This window comes from Puntigrus tetrazona, chromosome 19, assembly GCF_018831695.1.
Source record: "Puntigrus tetrazona isolate hp1 chromosome 19, ASM1883169v1, whole genome shotgun sequence".
NCBI lineage: Eukaryota > Metazoa > Chordata > Actinopteri > Cypriniformes > Cyprinidae > Puntigrus > Puntigrus tetrazona.
Genome location: NC_056717.1, coordinates 1,983,432 through 2,005,738, shown reverse-complemented (window position 1 = coordinate 2,005,738; position 22,307 = coordinate 1,983,432). Strand labels below are relative to the sequence as shown.

The 22,307-nt window shown below is 39.1% G+C and overlaps 3 protein-coding genes across 7 annotated transcripts; 2 read left to right on the top strand and 1 right to left on the bottom strand.

Moving 5' to 3' along the window:
• The first annotated feature begins 704 nt into the window (after window positions 1–704).
• Window positions 705–14,560, top strand: ube2e1 (ubiquitin-conjugating enzyme E2E 1). Its single transcript, XM_043217488.1, has 6 exons — window positions 705–853; window positions 1,423–1,586; window positions 2,622–2,672; window positions 10,646–10,778; window positions 11,272–11,419; window positions 13,917–14,560. The coding sequence occupies exons 2-6, from the start codon at window positions 1,429–1,431 to the stop codon at window positions 14,012–14,014; spliced, it is 588 nt and encodes a 195-aa protein (XP_043073423.1). The 5' UTR covers window positions 705–853; window positions 1,423–1,428; the 3' UTR covers window positions 14,015–14,560.
• A 269-nt stretch (window positions 14,561–14,829) lies between these two features.
• On the bottom strand, window positions 14,830–18,418 carry nkiras1 (NFKB inhibitor interacting Ras-like 1). Of its 5 annotated transcripts, XM_043217495.1 has the most exons (5): window positions 18,210–18,418; window positions 18,076–18,104; window positions 17,561–17,662; window positions 16,741–16,982; window positions 14,830–15,759 (listed from the first exon to the last, which is right to left on the bottom strand). In XM_043217495.1, exons 3-5 carry the CDS (start codon window positions 17,652–17,654, stop codon window positions 15,517–15,519), a joined length of 579 nt encoding a protein of 192 aa, XP_043073430.1. In that variant the 5' UTR covers window positions 17,655–17,662; window positions 18,076–18,104; window positions 18,210–18,418; the 3' UTR covers window positions 14,830–15,516. The 5 variants fall into 5 exon arrangements, with proteins under 5 accessions (XP_043073430.1, XP_043073427.1, XP_043073428.1 ...); XM_043217492.1 differs by having other exon boundaries at window positions 18,076–18,418; XM_043217493.1 differs by having other exon boundaries at window positions 17,561–17,659; window positions 18,076–18,418.
• A 131-nt stretch (window positions 18,419–18,549) lies between these two features.
• rpl15 (ribosomal protein L15) lies at window positions 18,550–21,938 on the top strand. Its single transcript, XM_043217490.1, has 4 exons — window positions 18,550–18,600; window positions 19,548–19,729; window positions 19,871–20,007; window positions 21,579–21,938. The coding sequence occupies exons 2-4, from the start codon at window positions 19,558–19,560 to the stop codon at window positions 21,882–21,884; spliced, it is 615 nt and encodes a 204-aa protein (XP_043073425.1). The 5' UTR covers window positions 18,550–18,600; window positions 19,548–19,557; the 3' UTR covers window positions 21,885–21,938.
• Window positions 21,939–22,307: the final 369 nt, after the last annotated feature.

The following is a 22,307-nucleotide window of genomic DNA, read 5'->3' as shown; positions in this document are numbered from 1 at the left end:
AAACACTTCTGATAAACAGCTTTTACAGAAAATACACTGTGCATCATACAAACTCCTATTATAAAGAATGCATGTTTTGAAACAGATTTATACCTCATCTGAAAGCTGGATAAATAAGCGTTACACCGACGTTTGGTTCGTTAGGATGGGAAAATATTTGACTAAGATGCAACTATTTGAATACCTTAGGGTGCGAAATAAATCAAAATATTTAGAAAATCACATTTAAAGTTGTGCAAATAAGGTTCTTAGCTATGCTCGTTACTTAGATTTTAATATATATGCTGTAAGAAGTTTACAAAATATCTAGAAACATTATGTATACACATCTTTAAAATATTAATAAAAATTACACAAAGTTTTAATAGCAGTTTCCATACAGAGACTTATTCTCTCAAGACTACACAGATGTTCAACTGCTGGAAATTGAATACCAGGTATGATTCTACTTTATAAGCCTTAATTGACAAGGTACCTTTTAATGTACACTAAGGTGTGGAAGTAATAATAATACACCTAACAATAACAAGGTTTCCACGTGTACGCTAAAACGCACACGCATAAAAAAACGCAAACATTGAAAATCTAAAAATAAAAGGGAATAGTGGACTAAATAGAGCGGAGTGTGCATAATCACATGAGTGTTAATTGGAAGTGTATGAAGCATGTTCCTGTTAACGGTCCACTGAGGATCCAACTCTTCAAGGAGCGTTTTGTGCTGATATGTATTACGTGTTTGAACGACGTTTGTGTGTGTGCGCGCGCGCGCGTGTGTGTGTGTGTCTGCAGCAGCAGCAGCACTTCCGCTCTGAGAGACACGCGCGTCCACGGACACACACCGACACAAAGAGAGGTACACAAGCCTTAAAACCTTACAATATATCTCCTATTTACATTATATTTCCCTCAGCGGCGCGTTAGGACGCCTTTGTTTTCGCCTGTACGCCGAAGCTCCGAAACGTTTCTCCGTCGACGGTAAATGAAGACGGCAACTGCGAGCCTACAGAGCTGACGACACATTTACCGTGTTTTTACCACATCACTTCACCGCGTTTGCGGGATGGAGCGAAGTTTGAGTTTGTTGGAAGCGACGTCGAGGCGTGCTCGTGCTCCACTTCCTTCGGTTTAATCTCTTGTCATTGATCGCGGAATTCGCTTCGATCGGGATCGGCGTTACGTTTGCGTAACGTTAGCGTCTGGAGCTGCTTTCGCGGTTATTTCGAGCCGAAATGCGTAGCGATCGCACGCTGTGTTGTTGATCTGGAGTTAAAGGTCAAACGCGTCGCTTGATACATCGCTTACATTGTTGCGCCCTTTGAGTCGTTACAGCTGAACGGTGTTACGTGCGTGCGTCGATGTGCTACGTTCACACGATGTTTCACATCACTGGTATATTTGTGTGTGTGTGTGTATTTCTCATAGATCGGGATGTCGGATGAGGACTCGCGTGCCAGCTCTAGTTCATCCTCCTCTTCCTCATCTTCCTCCACCCATCAGCAGCAGGAGAAAGACACACCTGGGAAAAAGAGAGACAACAAAGCCAATATGAGCAAGACCTCCAAACTCCTCTCCACCAGCGCCAAGAGGTGAGGAGACACTGATCTGGGCTACATTTCCAAAAAAAAGCATCTTAAGCTTAAGTACGGCATAGGTCCATTGAAACCAGTGGAGCTGAGACCCTGGGCCACGTCCCAAAGACAAGGCAGAGTTCAGTTTTAGTCAGCAGTGGTTTTTGTAAACTAAGAAACTGGCTTTAATGGCACTGAAGCGCTGTGTTAAATGATTTAGTGAGCCTTAAAGATAAGCGAGTATTTAATGACTACAGTCATTGTTTCAAAACTTAAATGAAAGCCGTGATTAAGAAAATTAAGGCATTTTCGTCTTTCAACTGTCAGTCAAGGACCAAACCGTTTTTTTTGGCTGGTGTTTTATTTAATGGTCCGTTTTATTTTAATAAAAAAACTGTAAGTCCATAGTTTATTGTAAAAAAAAAAACAAAACAACCATAACTATTTGCATCATTGGATATTAGTGTTGATCATTTAAGATATGAAGTTGTAAATAGTTGACACATTTTTTGCTACCTACTTCACACTTCATGGTTAAAATTGAAGTGTGTCGACCGAAATTATGCTTTGCTTCTGTAAACGGTTGAGAATTCCTTGATTTTATCGGTCATCTCAGTTATTTTGATGGTAACAAGCATTATTAGACTGCTGAAGGAGAACAAGCAAAAGAACTAACAATAGAGAATGGCACATCTTATATATTTTTTTTGTAATAAGTGCTTGAGCAACAATGGGGCCTTATCTTATTGTTGGTGGTAACTAGCCTGCCATCAGATGGCATTTAAACTTTCATCGACCACAACTGCACACACAGGATTGTGGGATATCCTGCATTTGAAAACTGACCAAAGGAAGGCATGTTGGTAGACAGGATGTTGCATTTGTATGATCAAACCCACAATAGACGTGCTCTTTAAGAATAATTTGGTACTTACTAATGCCGTTTAGGTAAGCTGCTTGCTGGGCTGTTATTTGATTCCACGGTACTTTATCTAGATGTATTTGGATGTCAGCATTCAGAGATGTTCATGGGAATCGTGTGTCTTCTTTCAGGATTCAGAAGGAGCTGGCTGACATCATGTTGGACCCGCCACCGAACTGCAGGTGAGAAAATGCTTTGGAGCTTATTGATGTTCTCTGGTTGCGTTAGTGGCTCTCATTGTTTGGATGTTAAAGGGCCGTAAAGAAATGGACTGCGTGTGGGATCTGCTGCCTTCAGCAAAAAAGGTGCTGCCACATTAGCGAAACGTAGGTGTCATCTGCGGCCAAAGCGAATAGAGTAGCTAAGCCTGAAAAACATCTCACGCAGAAGCCTCTTTCAAACAAAGCATCTTTCTGTGAGCTCCTCCACTCACCTGGGGCACGTACCATGATGGTAGCTGAACGAATTCAGAGTTACAGGATTAGTTCTGAGTTGACGAAACCAAACCACTTCAAATCGGCTTTGTTGGTACCGTGATGCTCATCATCTGCTTTCCTTGTCAACTCAAGGTTTGATCCTGAGCACGTGAATGTGAGGTCATGGTGAGCAGCCAATCACAAACCTTGATTAAAGATTAAAAGAGAATATGATGAATTTTGATGCATTTACAGTGAAGTACTTGTTAATTAAAAAGGACAAATAGTCACAAGGGAAATGAAATAATAATTGGAAATATACAGTGATAGAAACTCAAACATGAAAGGTCACAGTCATTTTTAAAGTGTCATCTATTGATTCTACATTATTACATACAATTGGTATATATTAACGTTCATTGAAAATAACTAAAATAGCTTGTGTAAGGGATTGATGATAATATGATAAATCATATAAGTATATCATTTATGTAAATTGGACCAATTTCAGTTTGAGATCTCTAACCCAGAACATAACGTGCCCCAGAGCAGGTTAGCTGTGCAGCGTAAGTTACTATGGCGATGAATGCGCGAAAAGCAAAGCCATTTTCATGGCACCTAAAACCCAGGATGGATGCAAAACAAAACCGAAACTTACCTGGCTAGCCAACTAATGGTCTAAAACCAACTTCAAGGTACACGCCTCTCTTGGATCCCTATATAAACAAGTCTTTAAAATCTTGGACAGTTAATCGTTTAGATGGCATCACTGTAACATTTTACAAAAAATTGATTTTTGCAATGCAATTATGAATCTGTCTTTTACTAAAATGGTGTGTCAGTAAGCTTGCTCCAGATATCATATACCAATTTTTAGCGAAGCAGAGGGATCGCTACTGTAATCTGTCTCTTGTTTTCTAAAACCCTAACCAAGGGCTTGGGCTGCAAAATTAGCCAGTGGCTAGGAGCCTATATGTAGAGCATCTGCATTGCCCCCTTAAATAAACAACGAAATAAATAAATATAAATACATAGTTCAAAGTGCAGACGATGCTGCTGGATGGCGGTGTTGTGTTCGAGTTAACAATTTCGTTTGTGAGGGATAAGCCTGGTAACTTTTTTTTTTAGTCAGTCTAATATTAAGATATCAAGAAATGGTGAGATGTGTGTGAACGGCCAACTCCAGAACACCAGGATTTAATACGTTTATGTGTCTTTGTTGGGTCCTAATTCTTGATTTTGGCTGCAGCCGTTATATTTAGTGCATGAAAGTAAATCCCTGCTGTATGGTGATACCGATATGACGTGGGCAGTATTGTAAATGGTTTGGGTATTGCAGGGGATATCTAGATAAACCATCGTGATCCGCAGCACACACAACAAGAGCTGCTTCGTTGCTGCAAAACAATGAAAGACGTTCGCTTGGTTCGTTTCCTGCTGCGAACGAAATGTGGGTATAAATATCCAAAAATATATTTTGTCAGACTTCTGTTTGCAAATCCGCTTGACCAAATTATAATCTGAGATTCCTAGTTCTGATTCTGATAAGGTGATAGAAACACATTTTAGATGACGGTGATCCTCGGGCCAGTATTCGATCATCTCTGTTGTCCGATGAGGATTGATCCGTAACATTGTGCTTGAATTCAGCAGCGTTTCACAGAGGTTTGAGATGCTGTAAAACCAGTTGCTTTTTCAGATCATTTACGTTGTTAAACAATAAATATGACCACGTTGTCAATCATGTTTATACGCTGCCTCCAAAACTTTACGTCATTTAAGAAAAAAACTGCATTTTTGCATCCGTAACGAGCATTTTGATAGGAAGGGATGACGAAAATGAAAAGGAGAAACGCATATTAAAATTTCCACGAGCAAGGACTTTCATACTGACTACAATGAACCTGGCTTCAACGGTAAACTCGTTTTACGAAACAGGCCCCAGCTCACAATCTAAACATAAATAAGCAAATGAATAAAAAAAACGTTGGCTTAAATAAACACTCTCCTAATTGTTTCCTTACCGTCAGACAATTTCTTTTTCTTTTTCATCTGCAGAAGTTTATAAGAAGTGCAGTAAACGACAGCATTTAAGCGTTTCCGTGGTTGAGAAGATGCCCTGTAGAAAACCCTTTGAGTCGTAGATGATTATTTGTTATTTGAACGTTCTCTTTTTGCGGTTGGCGTGTATGTCAAGATTGCGTTGCGTATGGTTATTGATCGGAGTCACCGCGAGGATGTTTCTCGTTTTGTCATTTAGTGCGAGTCGTTCTAGCTCGGACCTCGCCGATCGAGCGACGGCAGATGCGAGGCTTCATCAGTCTCGTAAGAGTAGTGTAAAGTGTGTTTTTTGTGACCGCATCCGAAGGTAATTGTACCCGACTCAGAACTGCGCAGCTGACAGACCTCGTCTTTAAAACCGCTCGTCATCTTTAGCATCTGTTTATACACTTCATCTCTTTCCTTCTCTCATGTGTCTGTTAGCTGTGTTCTCTGACTTCGCTCTTTTATCTCGAGGCGTAAGAGTCGCATCTCTTCCCCTGCCATTACCCCCTCTCCCCCCACCCCGTGGCTTTCTTCTCTCTTATCTTGATGTATTAGTAGCGTTTGATAAAGCCAGACGCATGCTACACAGGCTTGTGTTCGCCTTCGCATTGGAAGTCTTGAGCGGAGCGCTCGCTGGTTGTAGTCGCCTCTCAGTTACAGTGATGGCACTCATCTAGTGCGCAACAGGTTTTGATTTCACCTGATGGACAAGCAAGTCTGTTGTGGTTTGGCTCTTGGTAGATATTTGTCGGGTGGTCAAATAAAGACCCGTTCACTCCAACACAACTTGCATTGAAATTCGGGCAGATTTCGGGCTCAAAATGCAAGCAAATTCTCTCAGTAGTTGTCACTAAGACACAAACCTCTAAGTAACTTTCTGTTTTTGAAAATCGAACAGTATTTACATGTTTTCAATCAGCCGTGCAGATTTCTGTTTCATGCAACAGTAGTTGCTCTGGGCTTGGGACCAAAAGTGTGAATCTCATTGGCTGGCCAGCTTTATTTGCAGTTCAGTGGGAAATAGATAGCATTTATTCATTTTAATTAACAATTGAACTGAATCTTCCCAGACCGTAAAGGATAAGTTAACTTATTTTCCCTCTTGGCAGTCCAAGATTTCATATTTTCGTATTTTTATTAGCAAAAATCACACTTGGATATATTTTGAGTTTCTAACATCTTTTCAAATATCTCCGATGAGTCTTTTTTTGTGGCTTGTTTTATTGTCCACTAAGATAGCATTATAAATCCGATGGCTCAGAAAAGCAATAGCGCACCTCCTCTAAACAAGACGCATGATTTAAGGTATAATTCATATTTGTCATTTAATCATAGTGTTAGCCTCACTAAGAGTAACTGTATTCGGTTTCGGTTGTTCGATGTGTTATTGGTCTAGTGTTTTCTTTTTCTCAGACATCAGCCTGCCTTTCTTCTCGCATGAATGTGTTTGTTGTGTGTCTCGAGGCGAAAGGAAATACTGTAAACACATCAGAAGTTCCTGTAACCTTTGGTGTCGTCTCACAAGTATTATCTGCGTGTGTTTATAGATTATGTCAGAGACGGGAGATTGTTGCAGGACAAACAGAACCCATTTGAGAGCTTCTGTACTCGGGGGTTTTTGCTTTAAACGTCATTATAGGAAGCAGCTGCGTTACATCTGAAGACACTGAGGAATGCTAATAACTCACTGTAACTTGTGAACCAAATTTAGGCCCTGGAGTTGTTTTCTGATCTCACTACTGGAGTGTCTGACAGGCCTGTGAAGCGATTCTTTCTATTAAGCTGAGCCGTTCTTTGTATGATTGTCATGTAGCGAGATGATGTTAACACTTCGCAGTTCTCATTTGACAGTCAAGTGATTAGCAATGTGGTGGAGGAAAAAAAAAAAGATGAAACTAAATTTTAATAGGACCGCTTGGGTGTTTTTGATACAGCTGCGTTCGGTGTAGGGCTGTCGCTGACGTTTACTTCGGAAAGCAAATAATGAGCCGATTATACCGATGATCGGTTTTGCAATCAGATAATTATAGTTAATATTTTGTGAACTCACGTTTGATAAGGATCGGTGGGTTGTCCTGTGTTTGCACAGGTTTATAACACTCAAAACAGTTTGAGACGCTCCACACATGTAAATGAAACGGTTTGTGTAATGCAAAACTTAACCTACGCGCATGGACGTGATTAAAGAACATATTACACCTGCATATATTTATTTAAATGAATCCTAGCATTAGTGAATTCGCAATGCCGTTCTGCTGTATTGTGGTCTAACCTATCATTCGTCCTTGGAAAACGGTTTAATGATGTGTTTCACGGATTCTTGTCGGTCAGACTGAGCCGAATATTCACAGAAAAAATGAAATTGATCTTTTTTTTTGGAAAATCGCGTTCTTGAGTAGAATCCAGGAATCACTGCAGCCCTAGTTTGGTGTTTCACGTCACACATACGCGGCGTGTGAAATGAGGCGTCATCTACTGAACAAGAACTGATAATACAGAATAGGGCTGTGCTGATGGCGTGTATCGACGACAGTCACAGATATTGACAATAACAGATGTCTTTGGCAATAGTCGAGACGATATTAGGCTCATTCTCCTGTTAATCGTCGTGGTCCTAAATACCGCTGATCTAAAACAACAAAATGATCTTTTAAATTAAATCAGCCTTTCGACGAATGTTTTTCTGGAGCGTTTTGTGTGTTGCCTGCGCCGAAACTTGCCGCCACAGAATCACACAGACGCTGTGAATGCTGTGACCCGCTAATGCAGGCCCCAAAATAAATATGCACCGCATGTGGTGTAAAACCACATTATATAAAAAATTGTTTACGCAACAGTAAATGAACATGAAGCACCGTAGAATTCCAAGGCTTGTGTTTTTTGCTTGTATGAGATACGTCACATTTTAACAATGATAACAATACAAATTAACAAACGAGTGATAAAGTTTGTAGCCATATCTACAGTGGCAAGCTTAACTCATACGCCACTGTTCAGGTTCTTGGGGTTGAGGATTTATTTTAGTTTTCGAAATGTTTTATGATTTTGTATATTAATTTCCACTCCTTTTTCATTGCTTTTTAGTGTCACTTGGTCCTTCAGAAATCATTAAGGATTCTTAAAGATATAAATCTTCTGTATTATTACACATTTTACTGTCATGTTTAATCAATTTGAAACATCCTAGCTGAACGTATTAATTTGGTTTTAAAAACTATTACTCACCACGAACTTGTAAGCTGCAATACTATATATAGTCATATAATTTGGTGGTAATTACAAAATGTACGATCAACACTCAATTACCGCACGCCTCAAATGCAGCGAAACCTATACACACCCATTGTTTGCAAATATTATGAGAACTTTTATTGTAAACCTTTCTCCTTGATGCTTTTTGCAAAGATTGCCGGCGCGTGGGATTTGCTGTTTTTATTTAAAAATGCAAAATGGTTGAAATTCCCTCATCGCGTTGTTTGCTATAAGCGAGAACGTCTGTAATCACAGCTTCAGCTCGTCTGAAAGGACTGTCTAATGCGCACTGTGAGTTGTTTATCTGTGCAGAAAAGAGCCTTGTGTTACCGCACACTGAACGGCAGTAGCAGCGGTGCGACGGACCCCTGACACGTCCAAACACCGTGTGTGTCCACACACTGCCTCCTGTGTGCGCTTGCACTCAGCTGCCGCGAAGCATAAATCTGGGTGGAAATGACACGGGCCGGGTTTGATGCACTCATCTCACGGGTGTTACGCGGGAAAGGGCTTGTGTCAATCTTTGCTGCCAAGTACGGTTGCCCGAATGGAGTGTTTGGTTACGGGAAAAACTTCAGCCTAAATTTGCCTCCGATTATTTTTAGGATGTATATTTAGGTCAGATTATTTGCGCTGCTCTGAAAACGCAGATGGGCACAGGTATGTTTGGCCAACTTTCATTACAAGCAGTGAATGAAGTTCCTGCTGGGAAGTTTCAGATCCGTAAGTTAACCTTTTTTAAAAATAGTCTTTTCAGCTGCGTTTTGCTTCTGTGTTGATATTCTCTCTCTCTCTCTCGCTCAAGGCAGACTGCTTGTTTGTCTGTGTTCTGTGCTTGATTGTCTCTTATGAGAGACGCTGTAAGCACGCTCTCACTGTTATGTAGCAGCTGTGGTCTGCACCCAGACCAATTACTGTCATTGATTTAACAGGCATTTCTTTATTCCCGCAAGCCAGTCCAATGCCTTTATGAATAATAACAATAATAGTAGGGTAGACAACTGGAAACCATTTGCATTTTTCCTTCGTAATGGATGACTTTATTAGGCTGCTGTCACTTTAAGACCTAATTCCTGATGGACAAAGTGAAGTTCTGATTTACATCTCTCTTATTGGTTTCCCAAACATTTTACATGATTGATGTAAAGACATAACATAGATGAAAGATTTAGTGAGCTGGCGTTATGTTACATAAGACATTTAGTTTTGATCAGTTTTTGCCAAATTATTGATTTTTTTGCTAAGACTGGTTGCTAAGTGATACACAGAACCATGTGGACGTATTTAGCGTATCCGTTATATTGACCTACATCGTGATTACGTCTCGTAAACAATATGCATGTGCATCATATTTACCAAATGGCATATTTGGTTACTCTAAACGTTCAGCTTTCGCCTGACTATGGTCTTCTGTCTAGTCCTGGTCACCCAGCACCTTTCTTCCTCAGGTGCCGGATGACAGGAATCTGCTTCGTAAAAAGAACTTCATAAATAACTGTGTTTGTGTACGTGCTTTAAGTGTGTCAAAAATATAGCATTTTCTCCACTCTGTCATAAACATCTGTGGATGAGTGTGAGCTATTTCTGTCACATTAACTGGTCGGTGGTGTTAGTAACAGTTAGTCAGAGTGCTTTTCTGAATATAGCCTCAGTCTTAACACTTGTATGCTTTAAAAGTAATGCATTACAATATTGTCTTATCTTGTCTAATATAGTCGTGTGTGTGTGTGTGTGTGCATGGATGATGTCATTTACATTTTACCTGTGAAATGATTTTCAAAGATAGTTTACTTACCACCAAGACATCCTAGGTGTTTATGACTTATTTTTGAAGAACATAGTCTGAGTAATGCTCGTGGATAGCGGCCATTATTTTGAAGCTCCGTAAATATGTCTTAAAACTATCCTAACCTATACACCTTCGGGATGTTATCACTTGTTCTCTGAAGCAGATCGATGGGATTTTGCAACAAAAATATTTCTAGTTTTCAGATTATAACGTAAATAACTGACTTCCATTTTTTGCATGTTCATGACATAAGTTGCGTCATACATTGAGTCATAGGTTTTAAATATTTAATGTGAGTCATAGATTTTCATTTAAATAATCACATTTAATACTAATGTGAATAAATAGTTCAAATGAAAAATGTTTTTTTTTTTTTTTCTCAAACCTTTATGAATTTCTTTGTTCTGCTGAACACACAAAATATATTTTTAGTATGGAAAATACAGATAATTGAATCCCTTTAACTGTTTTTAACAGTCATTTCTTTATGCCCTTTCATAAATGTATTGCCAGTCAGATTAGCTTCACCTCTTCAAGTTAAACTGTCATACTGGATTAAATAGAAGTGTATCTATTTTATCTTTTGCTAATGTAAATCACTTTGATTGTGTTTGTTCTGAGTAATAGTTGTCCTCTGTACTTTTTTTGTCAGTGCGGGCCCTAAAGGAGACAACATCTACGAGTGGAGGTCCACTATCCTGGGTCCTCCAGGGTCAGTGTATGAAGGAGGAGTGTTCTTCCTGGACATCGCTTTCACTCCAGACTACCCCTTCAAACCACCCAAGGTCAGAGCTACCTTACTATTATTATAATGCATCGAATTTGGGTCTTATTGATGCAGAAATTGTAGTTAATGGGTTTTATATCAAAAATCTGACCTTAAAGTAAAATTTGAGTAATTTGTTTTTTTCAGTTGTTTTCACATTATGCCTGGGGAAAAAGCATAAACCTGTGTTACTTTCACTGTCTCTTCCATTGCTCAGTCATATGCTATCACTCGTTTAATTTCTCAGCGTGGCTGGTACCGTTATTCCTAGTTACATAATCATGCTACGTACCAGGTGTGGTTCTGAAATCGCCCTGTTCATGACTATGGTTCAAAAATTTCTGGTTTAGGACCGAACGAGCATAGAGCAGTCGGTTCGCCAATGAACAAGGTGGAATAAGAGTAGCTAACTGCTTCCAGTTCAAAGACTTCCTCAACATCTCTGTGTTAATGGACACGAGAACTTCTTGAGATGTTCCTAACGACTCTCGCTCTGTCGTGGTGTGTGTCAGGTGACGTTTCGCACGAGGATCTACCACTGCAACATCAACAGTCAGGGGGTGATCTGTCTGGACATCTTGAAGGACAACTGGAGCCCGGCGCTCACCATCTCCAAAGTGCTGCTGTCCATCTGCTCTCTCCTCACAGACTGTAACCCTGGTAAGAGGCCGGTCTGATAGAGGCGGTCAAGGGCTGGAGCTCCAGTGTTGCTCAGTATGCTGGAGCTGCAGCTGTTTGACCGAGAATACAGCAGAGCAGTTACAGGTGTGGGCATCGATACAGCCGCTTCATGCTCATGTATGAAACTGCACACAAACTATGTTCATCTCCTGTCTGAGATATTTTAATTCCTTGTATGGAAAATGGTCGTTAAAAAAAACGACTGCCTCACGGTCTGCGCCGTAAATGCATGTTTACTGTATTTTGTGATAAGTTCCACTGAAGGATATGTTTATACTAGTGCATTCGCATTTTAAAACGCCCCTATTATGGGTAATGAAAGGCTCATATTTTGGTTTTGCAGTTATTAATAATATTGTAAAAACTTTGTAAATTGAATTTAAAGGGCTCATATGATGTTACTAAAAAAGAACATTATTTAGTGTATTTGGTGTAATGCAATGTGCTTATGTGGTTTAAGATGCAAAAAACACATTATTTTAAGCATACTGTACATTGTTCGTCCTCTAAGCCCCGCCTACTTGAAACAAGTTAATATGTACAAAGCTCTTTGTTATAAAAAAGCGAATACTGCAAGCATCTGATAGAAATGTTACACCCCTTACTAAAACGTGATCTTTTAAGAAATAAGCGTAACTTTTAGTTAATATTTGTGTGGTGTTATGAAAATAAACCCACACCGTGACTTAGAAGAGTGGGGGCGTGTTTAAACAAGCCGTTTTAGGGGTGTGGACAAGTCGTAACTTTCAAGAATTTCTCTTCGGTTTTGAGACTTTAGTCTTTGCAACTTTAAAGGTCTTATCTATGCACTTGTAACACAGTTTGTTGCACTCCAAAGAGAAAAAGAAATTGGAATCATATGATCCCTTTTTTTTTTTTTTTTTTTTTTGGCTCGTTTTAACCTTCAGTATTATAGTAATGTAGTATCAACTGTATTTAATGTATATATCACAGCATTAGTTAAGTTTTATTCCTAAAGAAAATTTGCCATGTACTGTACCTGATATATATCAAAAATAATCTGAATCGAATAGAATTGCAAGCTTGTGAAGGATAATTGAATTGAATAGCGAAATGTAAAAAAACCCTGGCTTAGCCCTCACACTCTTATCCATTTTGTAAATAGTCAAAAAGGAAAAACTGAGCATCATAAATGGCTGAGGGTCACACACTACCAGACTTTAGAGTCGTTACGATCACAACAAACTGTGACGATTTAAAACGGTTTCCTCCGACTGAATAGATTTACAGTCTGACGGTAAACAGTCAAGAGTCCGTGAGCGTCTTATACTATGCTTGCTCAAAAATCTGAGCAAAAGTCATGTAGTGTATTCCAGCCTCAAACAACGTCAAACAGTAGGAAATTAAATATTTACAGACATTATAAAATACTATAATTTTCCCACTGATGCTTCACATTTAACAGGAATGGAAGAGATTAACATAAAACCCATTATCTTGTTGTTCGTTTTAAACAACATGCATAAAAAAAAAAAAAAAAACCCAGCAAGCTTAAAATCAGTTTATTGAAACTGAAAATACTGTTTTGTGGGAAATGCGCTATCAAATGAAACCCACTCATGTACCTCTCTGGTTTGGCACAGATCAACATTTTGCGTTGTTTGCGTGTTTCGTGTGCTTTACTGTAATCTCATCATGTAAGTCACGGCACGGTTCACATGAGAAAGAAAGGCCACTTCTGGAAAATACATTTCATGTAAGAAGGGTTGCTTCAAATTCAGTATTCAATTGGATATTCACCCGATAGTGAATATTTAAAGTTCCTATAATTCATCTGAGAGGTTACGTTATGATATTGATCTTTTATCGGTCATGTCTTTATGAGATACAACAAGCTTGTCTTTCTTGCCTCAAACATCTGTTTGTGCATGAATTAGTCAGTCGAACAAAAAATGAAGCATTGAAGCAAAATAACTGCTCATACGGTATACTGGCTTGTAAAGGGGTCATGAACTGCCAGGGTTTTTTTGTATTCTCAAATTGTACCTCGTTTGTAAACAAATCCATTGTAAAAAAACGAGTGACTAAGTTCTTACTGAAGCGGTCTGGATATTCATTACAAATAAAGTAACCCTTTCCTAACGTTAAGATCGAAAAGGCGGCAATGAGAAGAACTGGTCTTTGTAGGAGAATCGGTGGGCGGGGCTAAACAAGCTGAGATGTAGGGTTAGTGGGTGGGACCAAACAGGCAGCAGCAGCAGCGTAGAATGGATGGGCGGGGCTAAACTGGCAGCGACGTAGAGCAGGCATTGATGATGTTCTGTGGAGGCGGTGCTTATCTACACTATCACATCATGGAGTAGAGCATACCGCAAGCTGTCGGTTTGTCACGCTGCCTTCAATATAAGCTGTTAACAAAAAATGTTTTTATATTGGTTTCTCACAACCTCTTGTGTCTGTGTTGATGTAGATAGCAGCTGGTTGTGTTTTTAATCCGGTGTATGTTCTTCCGCAGCTGATCCTCTGGTAGGAAGCATCGCCACGCAGTACACAACCAACAGACCGGAGCACGACAGGATAGCCAAACAGTGGACCAAACGCTACGCCACATAAAGAGCGCCGCTGCCTGCCGGACGTCTGTGGGAGGGTGGGACGGGACGGGGAGGAGCTATGGAGAGGAAGTGGGCGGGTGGGATGGGGATCCATAGGGTAGAGACACAGGGTGGATTTTATGATGGAATTTAAATTTCCATTTCAATTGTTTTCTTTCCCTGCATATATTTTTTTGTTGTTGTTGTGTTTGTTTCACTTGGCTCAAGTAGCATCATGATTTGACAAAACGGATCTTAATGTGCGTTTTCTTTGCCTTCCTGTTGTAAATTGGTTTTATTTGGAGCTTCCTCATTCTTGTCAAATGAAGTCACAGCATGAGCCTATGGCAGGATTGTTCCATGTATGTATTTCCCCACCGATATTAAAGCTGATGTTGGTGTATAGAGTCGTGCCGTATCTTTCAACGCAAGCATTCAGGAGAACGCTGATAAAAGCCTGTCAGGAACAACCTTAAGAAAATATGGCAAGGACTTTTCTGCTTCGTGAAATCAAATTCTCTTTACAGTAACGCAACTGAAAAATTAAACGAAGAATGTATACATTATAGTGGCATTTGTTTTTGCTGTTTTCATTTATGCTGATTGTAACGAGAATGAGAAGACGGCTTCGAGGTGGAGGCGTGTTCGTTGTCATTCAATGCAAAATACATGATTTCTATTGATTTTTGTAAACTGAAAAAACTCCATACTGGTCGACTAGGATGACGAATAGCTCGCAAAACACGTTGTTCGTTTATCTGATCTAATCTTGCCCAATATTACGGCTTGTTTCTGTTAAACATTGATGGCGGCAAACAAATAAAAGTCAACAGTCCATCAAGTCAGTAAACATTTATTTGGTTAAACAAGTCATTACAGGGTAAGTAAACGCAGTGCGTCTTTTGCGTAAGGTGAGGATTTCACAAATATCCATTGATAACTGCTGGGGTTTTCCTCTACTGTAGCATCCGTATAATGTTTTCAGGCATTTAAAGCAACAGGCTACACCGTTATAGCTCAGAGAAAGGGAAGGAACAGCTGATCGGAGATTATAAATCGACGCTATCATACACACAAACACGCACTATATGGCTTTAACATAACAGCATCGCCGTCTTTTTATTAACCGGCATCTTAAAGCACTTCTGCCTGTTCTTGACTGAAGTTCGCGCCCGAAGAAACACATAAACGGTGCATTTTCTCTCTACTGTACCATTCTATCATCTTGAGTGCTGCTACTGATTCTCGGGTTCCGTCGCAAAATAAATTATTTTATAAAACATAAGTTATATTTGCATAAATAAATGGAAACCCATAATGTAAAAAGACAGATTTCTATAACATTTATATTGTAAAATACAGCAATTTTATTAAATCAATGAGAACCATAGTTACAAAAAAAATCTGGAAGAACTCTGCGTTAGTGAGAATGAAATCTTTTGGTCATGGACGACTTGTTCGTTTTGGAGATTCGCTGCAGCACGATGACGAAAAGAAAGCAATCCTGAGTGTGAACGGACGTGTTCAGATGTCGCTGGACGGGGTGCCCTTGCTCTTGCGGCCGGGCAGAGGGAAGGCAGACTTGCTCTGCGGCTGAGTGAGGCGGCTGGTGAGGCTGGTGAAGGGCTCGATCAAAGAGCTTCGGTCTGTGACGCTCACCTCCCAGAGCTTGAGCTTCTCTCCTCGCGCCCACTGCTGCGCCGCGTCCTGATCCACCTGCCTCCGCTCGCGCAGGTCACACTTATTCCCCAGCACCATCACCATCACCTGCGCACACACACACACACACACACGCGGAGTGAGGACATCTGCACAGCTCGTCGGGAATCATCCAGAGCAGCATCATGTGTTACTTAACTTTTTTAACTGAATTCATGTAATTCTTAACATTTTCTTAAATTATAATAATCAGTTTTTTAAATATATCAATCTATATACTTGTCAAATGTTTTGCAAAGATGATTTCTAATTACAATTTTTAAATGACGTCGATGATGTTCATAAGGCTGAATTTGTACGATCAAAAACAATCTGAAATAACTTTTTATTTGAATACATCTCGTCTTTAATACATCTAATCTTAATATGCTGATTTGCTGCTTGTTCTGATTACTGTTATTAAAAAAACAACAATAGAAGTGCTGCAGTAAAAAAAAATGGTTTTAAATAAAATCTTTTGTAACATTTTACTGTCTTTTACGAATCAATTTAAAGCAAATTTGCTGAGTGCAATCTATTTGAAAAAAAACATTATCAGCAGCACTACCAATTATCAGTGTCATATGATCCTTCAGAAATCCTTCTAATAATGCTGATCTAATGTTCAAGAAACATATACAAATAATAGTAAAGATCCAAATACATTATACAAGATACAAACATTATATATTAAACCATTCAAAAGCTTGCAGTCAGTATAATTTAATTATAATTTTTTTCAAGCAGTAAATCAGTATATTATGATGATTTCTGAAGCATCGTGTGACGCTGAAGACTGGAGAAATTATGCTGAAAATTCAGCTTTAATCACAGGAATAAATTAAATTTTATTCAAATAGAGAACAGTTATTTTAAATAGTAAAAAATATGTAAGCATTTTACTATTTTTTGCTGTACATTGGAACAAATAAATGCTAGGTGAGCAGAAGAAAAATTCATAAATAAAAATAAATAAAATTCATACATCAAAAAAAAATCTTTTGACTGGTATTGTGTGCGTTTTAGAAATTTTTAAATATTCTTTCATGCCTCTTTTTTGTCTCTGGACTTGTCTATCTCCTTCTTTAAGAGCTCGACTTTTCTGAAGGACTCCAGGCTGTCGACGCTGTAGACCAGCACGAATCCGTCAGCCACTGAAAAGAAGTGCTTGGGTAAATCCAGCCCTTCTCGCAGGCCTCGAGTGTCGTAGAGACGTAACTGCTCCCTCACACCACGGTCCGTCTCCACAGACGCCACGTAGATGTCCTCCTGAGTGTCATTCGTCTCTGCACCTGATACCAGACAGACACTGTTCACTCTTTTACGAATGAAGCACATCCCTGGGCGTTTATAATATCATTATACTGACTCGGAATGATAAATGCATGATGGACAATTCTTTTAGATTATAAACTATTACTAAAAATCCCACTACAAACCATGTAGGTGTTGAAAAGGCATGCAAGGTATTCATTTCAATGCATTTAACCGACAAACAATCATTTATTATTAACAAGTGAATATTGGGTACAATATTATTCCTGATTGTAATGTCTGTGCTTGTTAGACGGACGTCAAGATTTAAGTTAATGCATCTAGCTGTTTAACATGAAGTGCAGATTTATTAATTAAAAAATTACCTTAAGCATGAAAAAGTATTATTAAAAGCTAATTATTGTACCGTTCAGTTTAGCTGAGTGTTAATGTATATGCATGCTTATATATTAGTACATAGATGAGAAATACAGTAAAGAGTGCACGAGTGAATTCACACTTCCTTTAACACATACTTCTCCTACATATAAACATATATCTATCTGTCATTGGGCACAAGTGTTTGCTGCCTTGTGAACGAACTGATCGCACGTACCTACAGTGTGAGAGCCGTACAGTAGCTGCTCCAGGATGGCTGTTTTCCCCACAGATGCCATCCCACAAACCACCACCTTACAGCCCTTCCCCATAATCACTGCTGCCCTCAAACAAACAAACAAACAAACAAACAAACAAACAACACGTATATATATATATAGAGTAAGGGTTATACATCTGAAAGCTTAATAAGCAAGATATATATATATATGAAACTGATAAAACCTGATGCACATGTTCTCAAACTAGATTAAGAATATTCTAATGAGCATCTTGTATTTTAGTGCAAGCCAGAAATTATGAGGGGGTTTAGAAAAAAGTTCACATAGTGTATTTCTGTATGTACGTGGTGTATGTAAATAAGTAAGTTTATGCAAGCGTTGCACATTTACATCCGACCACTGAGTTTTGAGATGCAAGCGTTTGTTTATTGAAACTATTTGTAAATGTAATTGAAAAATGGTCCAGTCAAAGGCAATGGAAAGTATGTAAATTAAATTAAATATTACGCACCTGAATAATCTGCACAGAATGCTCAGTTTCTGGTTTGTTATGTGAAGATTGTTAAAGAAAAAAATAGTAATCTTCTTGACCAGACATGCATCCATTCGTGACTGTTACTAGTACACGGAGAAATACTAACTCACCTTACGCGGATTGTCAGACGATAAACATCTAATCAACGATACTGATCATTGATAAATCAGAGGAATGTCAATATAAGACTTTTTAGTGTCATCACTGCGTGCTAGAGGTGTTGTCAAATGTCACTTCCGGGAGACGGTCCCTCGCGTCTTCTTCTTCTCCCTCCGAGCCTAAGAGAATCAAATTATTTAGTCTGGGGATAAGCAAAATATATCGAAACGCAGTGTATGTAGTTCGTTAAATACGTTTAAAGTTTTAGTTTAAAATCAAATTCGTAGGTACAGACTACATTACCCAAAAATCTTTAACAACCGGAACCGGAAATACGGCGGAAAGGTCTCATAAAGCATTATGGGTACTTTTTCTCTCCCTTTCCGGTTAGTACGCCATCAAGTAAGCGAGACTTTCTAATTTTTCTGAATATAGAATCCATCAAAAATCCTAACGCGTTTTATATCATCTGAATCACGCGATACGTGTATTTTGTGCGGAACATCTAAGCTTTACTCTCCCGGCGTTATTTTCCGCCGCAATGATGTCGAACGTTAATTTTAAAGCGGATTTGTGAAGCGTAGTGTTGCTAAATGTCACGCCGGAGTTTGCACGTTTTCTCCAGTTTCTGTCAAAACCGAATGACACTTCGTACGTTGTCAAAAGTCATTTTCGGGGAATTACATTTTCAATTTTATTTAAGTCATTGTACGTGGGTTCGGAGTGTATTTGTTTTGACCTATCCGTACGAAACTGTTAGCATAGCCAAGCTCTACAGAACATTATTGGGCATATAGTGCAGCTCATTACACTACACCACAAGTCCCCCTAAAGCACGTGTTTTATGAAGTCTGTGATATTAAATAATATAATAAATATAAGTTATACTCACTTGATTATAATATATAAGGCCTGTGGCCTGCCGCGTTATGCTTGTTGATAGTTACATTTTCTGTCCCGGACAGACATCAAGATTCAAGTTGATTCATCTAGCGTTTATAGATGAATTGCATAATACATTTTTGCCTTCATTAATTCATTAAATGTAAAATTTAATAGCAGTCTTGAGACTGATTTAGGGTTATAAACTGTAATCTTATCACCCTACATCCCCATAACTTTATGATTTGCGATTTAATATTTATACATGTGCTTTTTATTCACTGTGTATCTGTGTACTGGACGATTGTGATGCTAAAACATTCCTTTAGTGTGTACATTTGCGCACATGCAATAAAAAGCAAAATGCAGTTTATAATAGTTTTAGATGCAACTTGCCAGAAAGTGTCAACTATTGTCTCGTATCAGTTTTGTCGATGTGGTTGTTGACTAGACTTTTGCTGCTGCAGGTGAGGCATTATGGGAGCGTACAAGTACATGCAGGAGCTCTGGAGGAAGAAGCAGTCGGACGTGATGAGGTTCCTCCTGCGCGTCCGCTGCTGGCAGTACCGTCAGCTGTCTTCCCTTCACCGGGCCCCGAGACCCACCAGACCCGATAAAGCCCGCAGGCTGGGATACAAGGCCAAGCAGGGTGAGTGATGAGTTGTTTTTATTAAGCACTAGCTATGTTTCCATCCAGATATTCAAATTTAAACGTATACGCAAGACTGGCACCATCTCCATCTGACGTCAGGTTTAAGTCTGTATCTTAACTCTGTTTTTGTTTGAACAGGTTACGTCATCTACCGCATCCGCGTGCGCCGTGGAGGCCGCAAGCGCCCCGTGCCTAAAGGTGCCACCTACGGCAAGCCCGTGCACCACGGCGTCAACCAGATCAAGTTTGCACGCAGCCTGCAGTCAGTAGCTGAGGTACGTGAGCAGCGTCTGGGCCTGAGATTTTAAAATCTATTCCAGTGGTTGAGTCGACTTTTTGGGGTTTGAGACAATAACTTTATACATTGTGCACATCATTGACTTACAGCTATGCATTCAATTAGTGTGAAGTATGGGTACTTTTGAGAACCTTGATATCATATTAACTCTGTATAAACTCCATGTCCATCCGCCTTGCTTCTAGAAATATTTTTACCATGTATTACTGTCAAAGCTATTAGAAAAATGTGGTTATGACCCAAACTTGATTTGAAGCAAAATTATTTTTAAAAAGTCTAACAAAAAAGATGAAGGCACAGCACTTGAACAGCACTACAATCCTAGGAAGCATTATGTGTGATGTGATCTGTTGGTGAATGCTACATTATATTTTATGACTCCCAGAAAACATAGGAGGGATGAGGTCTACTGAGCCGTATTATCACTGTATTGTTTTATTGAATTAGGAGTACACACAAGTAGCCTTGTACCAATTGATGGCTTAGTCGGGTACAATTTTTTTTTGTCTAGTAATTAGTCATTAACCCAGGTATTTAAGATGCTCTACATGCACTGATTTTATTTTAATTTTAATATACTGGGAACAAAAGAAAATCCTGCACACTACCTATACTTGAAGAATCAAAAACTATTGGAAAACATTTGTCTCATGAACTTCACAGGTCACTTTTTTTCTTTTTTTGTATTTTCTCTCCCCTGCACCTATCTATTATTACTTGATTACGGCAAAAATCATGATAATTTTGGTCAATCTTTTAATAATGTTATTTAATACAATTGAGTAGGCCATATGACCAAAACAGGTTGCTATGACATCTACATTTTAGAGACCAGTGAAATGTCACAGTTGTCAATACCACAGCAAAATAGTGACTAATATTAGTAAAAACTGTCAGTATTAAAGGACAGATAAAGGATAAATGCATAAAATACAAATAAAAAACGAATTTAAATTTACTTTGGATAACTATTAATTTCTGTAGAAGGCAATCAAAAGTCAAATAAAACAGCATAGTCTTCATGGGGTGTTTTGTTTGTTTAAAGCTGCAGAAGTTGGCAAGGCCTGCATGTTTCACAAACGGGAATGAATGCACCTTATACTGAAGGAAATGTAAATTCATGTCTGTACATTAAATTAAACACGTCATTTTTGCTTAGTATGGTTGAATTGCGTCATAGAAGATCAGTAGCAAAGACATTCATTATTAAAATGGGAATGAATACACAAATGTTTGGCTTATTTAATTATTGCAGCTTTTGTATAATGTGAGTTGGCATTTGACTTCAGTGAGATGAGTAGATATATGTACAGATTTAGTGAAGTACAGTAACATGCTCACAGCACACACAACTCCTGATTTCTCTTAACATGGCAATACAAACCTTTTGGAAAAAGTAACTCCTTCCTTCTAAATTACCCCCAACATCATTCATAAATGAAACCAGCTGCATAACAATGCATGCATAACAATGCACTCCTTGTATTAACTTCCCATGCGTTTCATGAAGTTGTGTGGCTCTAATCTCTGCCGCTCTTATGTTTTCAGGAGCGTGCGGGCCGTCACTGTGGAGGTCTGCGGGTGCTTAACTCTTACTGGGTCGGAGAAGACTCCACATACAAATTCTTTGAAGTGATCCTCATCGACACCTTCCACAAAGCCATCAGACGCAACCCCGACACGCAATGGATCACCAAGGCTGTGCACAAGCACAGGGAGATGCGCGGGCTCACGTCCGCCGGCAAGAAGAGCCGTGGTTTGGGCAAGGGCCACAAGTTCCACCTTACCATCGGCGGCTCTCGGCGCGCGGCCTGGAAGAGACGCAACACCCTGCAGCTGCACCGTTACCGATAAACAATGCAGGCTACAACTGTACATTTGCTCAAATAAAGAACCTTTGTATGGTCACATGGTGTGTCTTTATTGCTAAGTCCATGTTACAAAAGTTTTATTTACTGGCTGAAGTGAGCAGCATATGTTTGTGTGTGAGAGATGGGTTTCTTTGAGGTTAGATATTCAGACTGCACATATACATTATGCTACTTTATCAATTTTTTTTCTTTCTTATTCTTCGGGTTGAAGATGAACTGGAAACTCTTGGCAATTTTGCTTTTGCCTCTAAAAGTTTTTTCACCAAGCAGGTTTGCACTATGGGTAGTGATATTTATGCATTTTAAATATAACTTGGTTAATGTACTGTATCTCAAAATTTGGAATTAGCTCAGCCAATCAAATTCAACTGGAGATGGTTTCAAAATTACTATCACAATCAGGTAA

Bases quoted from the DNA above. Each gene is read 5' to 3' on its own strand.
- ube2e1 (XM_043217488.1), top strand. From the start codon at position 1,429: ATGTCGGATGAGGACTCGCGTGCCAGCTCTAGTTCATCCTCCTCTTCC. The intron at 1,587-2,621 runs GTGAGGAGACAC...GTCTTCTTTCAG, and splicing joins CTCTCCACCAGCGCCAAGAG to GATTCAGAAGGAGCTGGCTG. The intron at 10,779-11,271 runs GTCAGAGCTACC...GGTGTGTGTCAG, and splicing joins ACCCCTTCAAACCACCCAAG to GTGACGTTTCGCACGAGGAT.
- nkiras1 (XM_043217492.1), bottom strand. From the start codon at position 17,654: ATGGGGAAGGGCTGTAAGGTGGTGGTTTGTGGGATGGCATCTGTGGGG. The intron at 16,983-17,560 runs GTACGTGCGATC...GTCTGGTATCAG, and splicing joins GTACGGCTCTCACACTGTAG to GTGCAGAGACGAATGACACT. The intron at 15,760-16,740 runs GCATGAAAGAAT...GTGTGTGCGCAG, and splicing joins AGTCCAGAGACAAAAAAGAG to GTGATGGTGATGGTGCTGGG.
- rpl15 (XM_043217490.1), top strand. From the start codon at position 19,558: ATGGGAGCGTACAAGTACATGCAGGAGCTCTGGAGGAAGAAGCAGTCG. The intron at 19,730-19,870 runs GTGAGTGATGAG...TTGTTTGAACAG, and splicing joins GGGATACAAGGCCAAGCAGG to GTTACGTCATCTACCGCATC. The intron at 20,008-21,578 runs GTACGTGAGCAG...TTATGTTTTCAG, and splicing joins GCCTGCAGTCAGTAGCTGAG to GAGCGTGCGGGCCGTCACTG.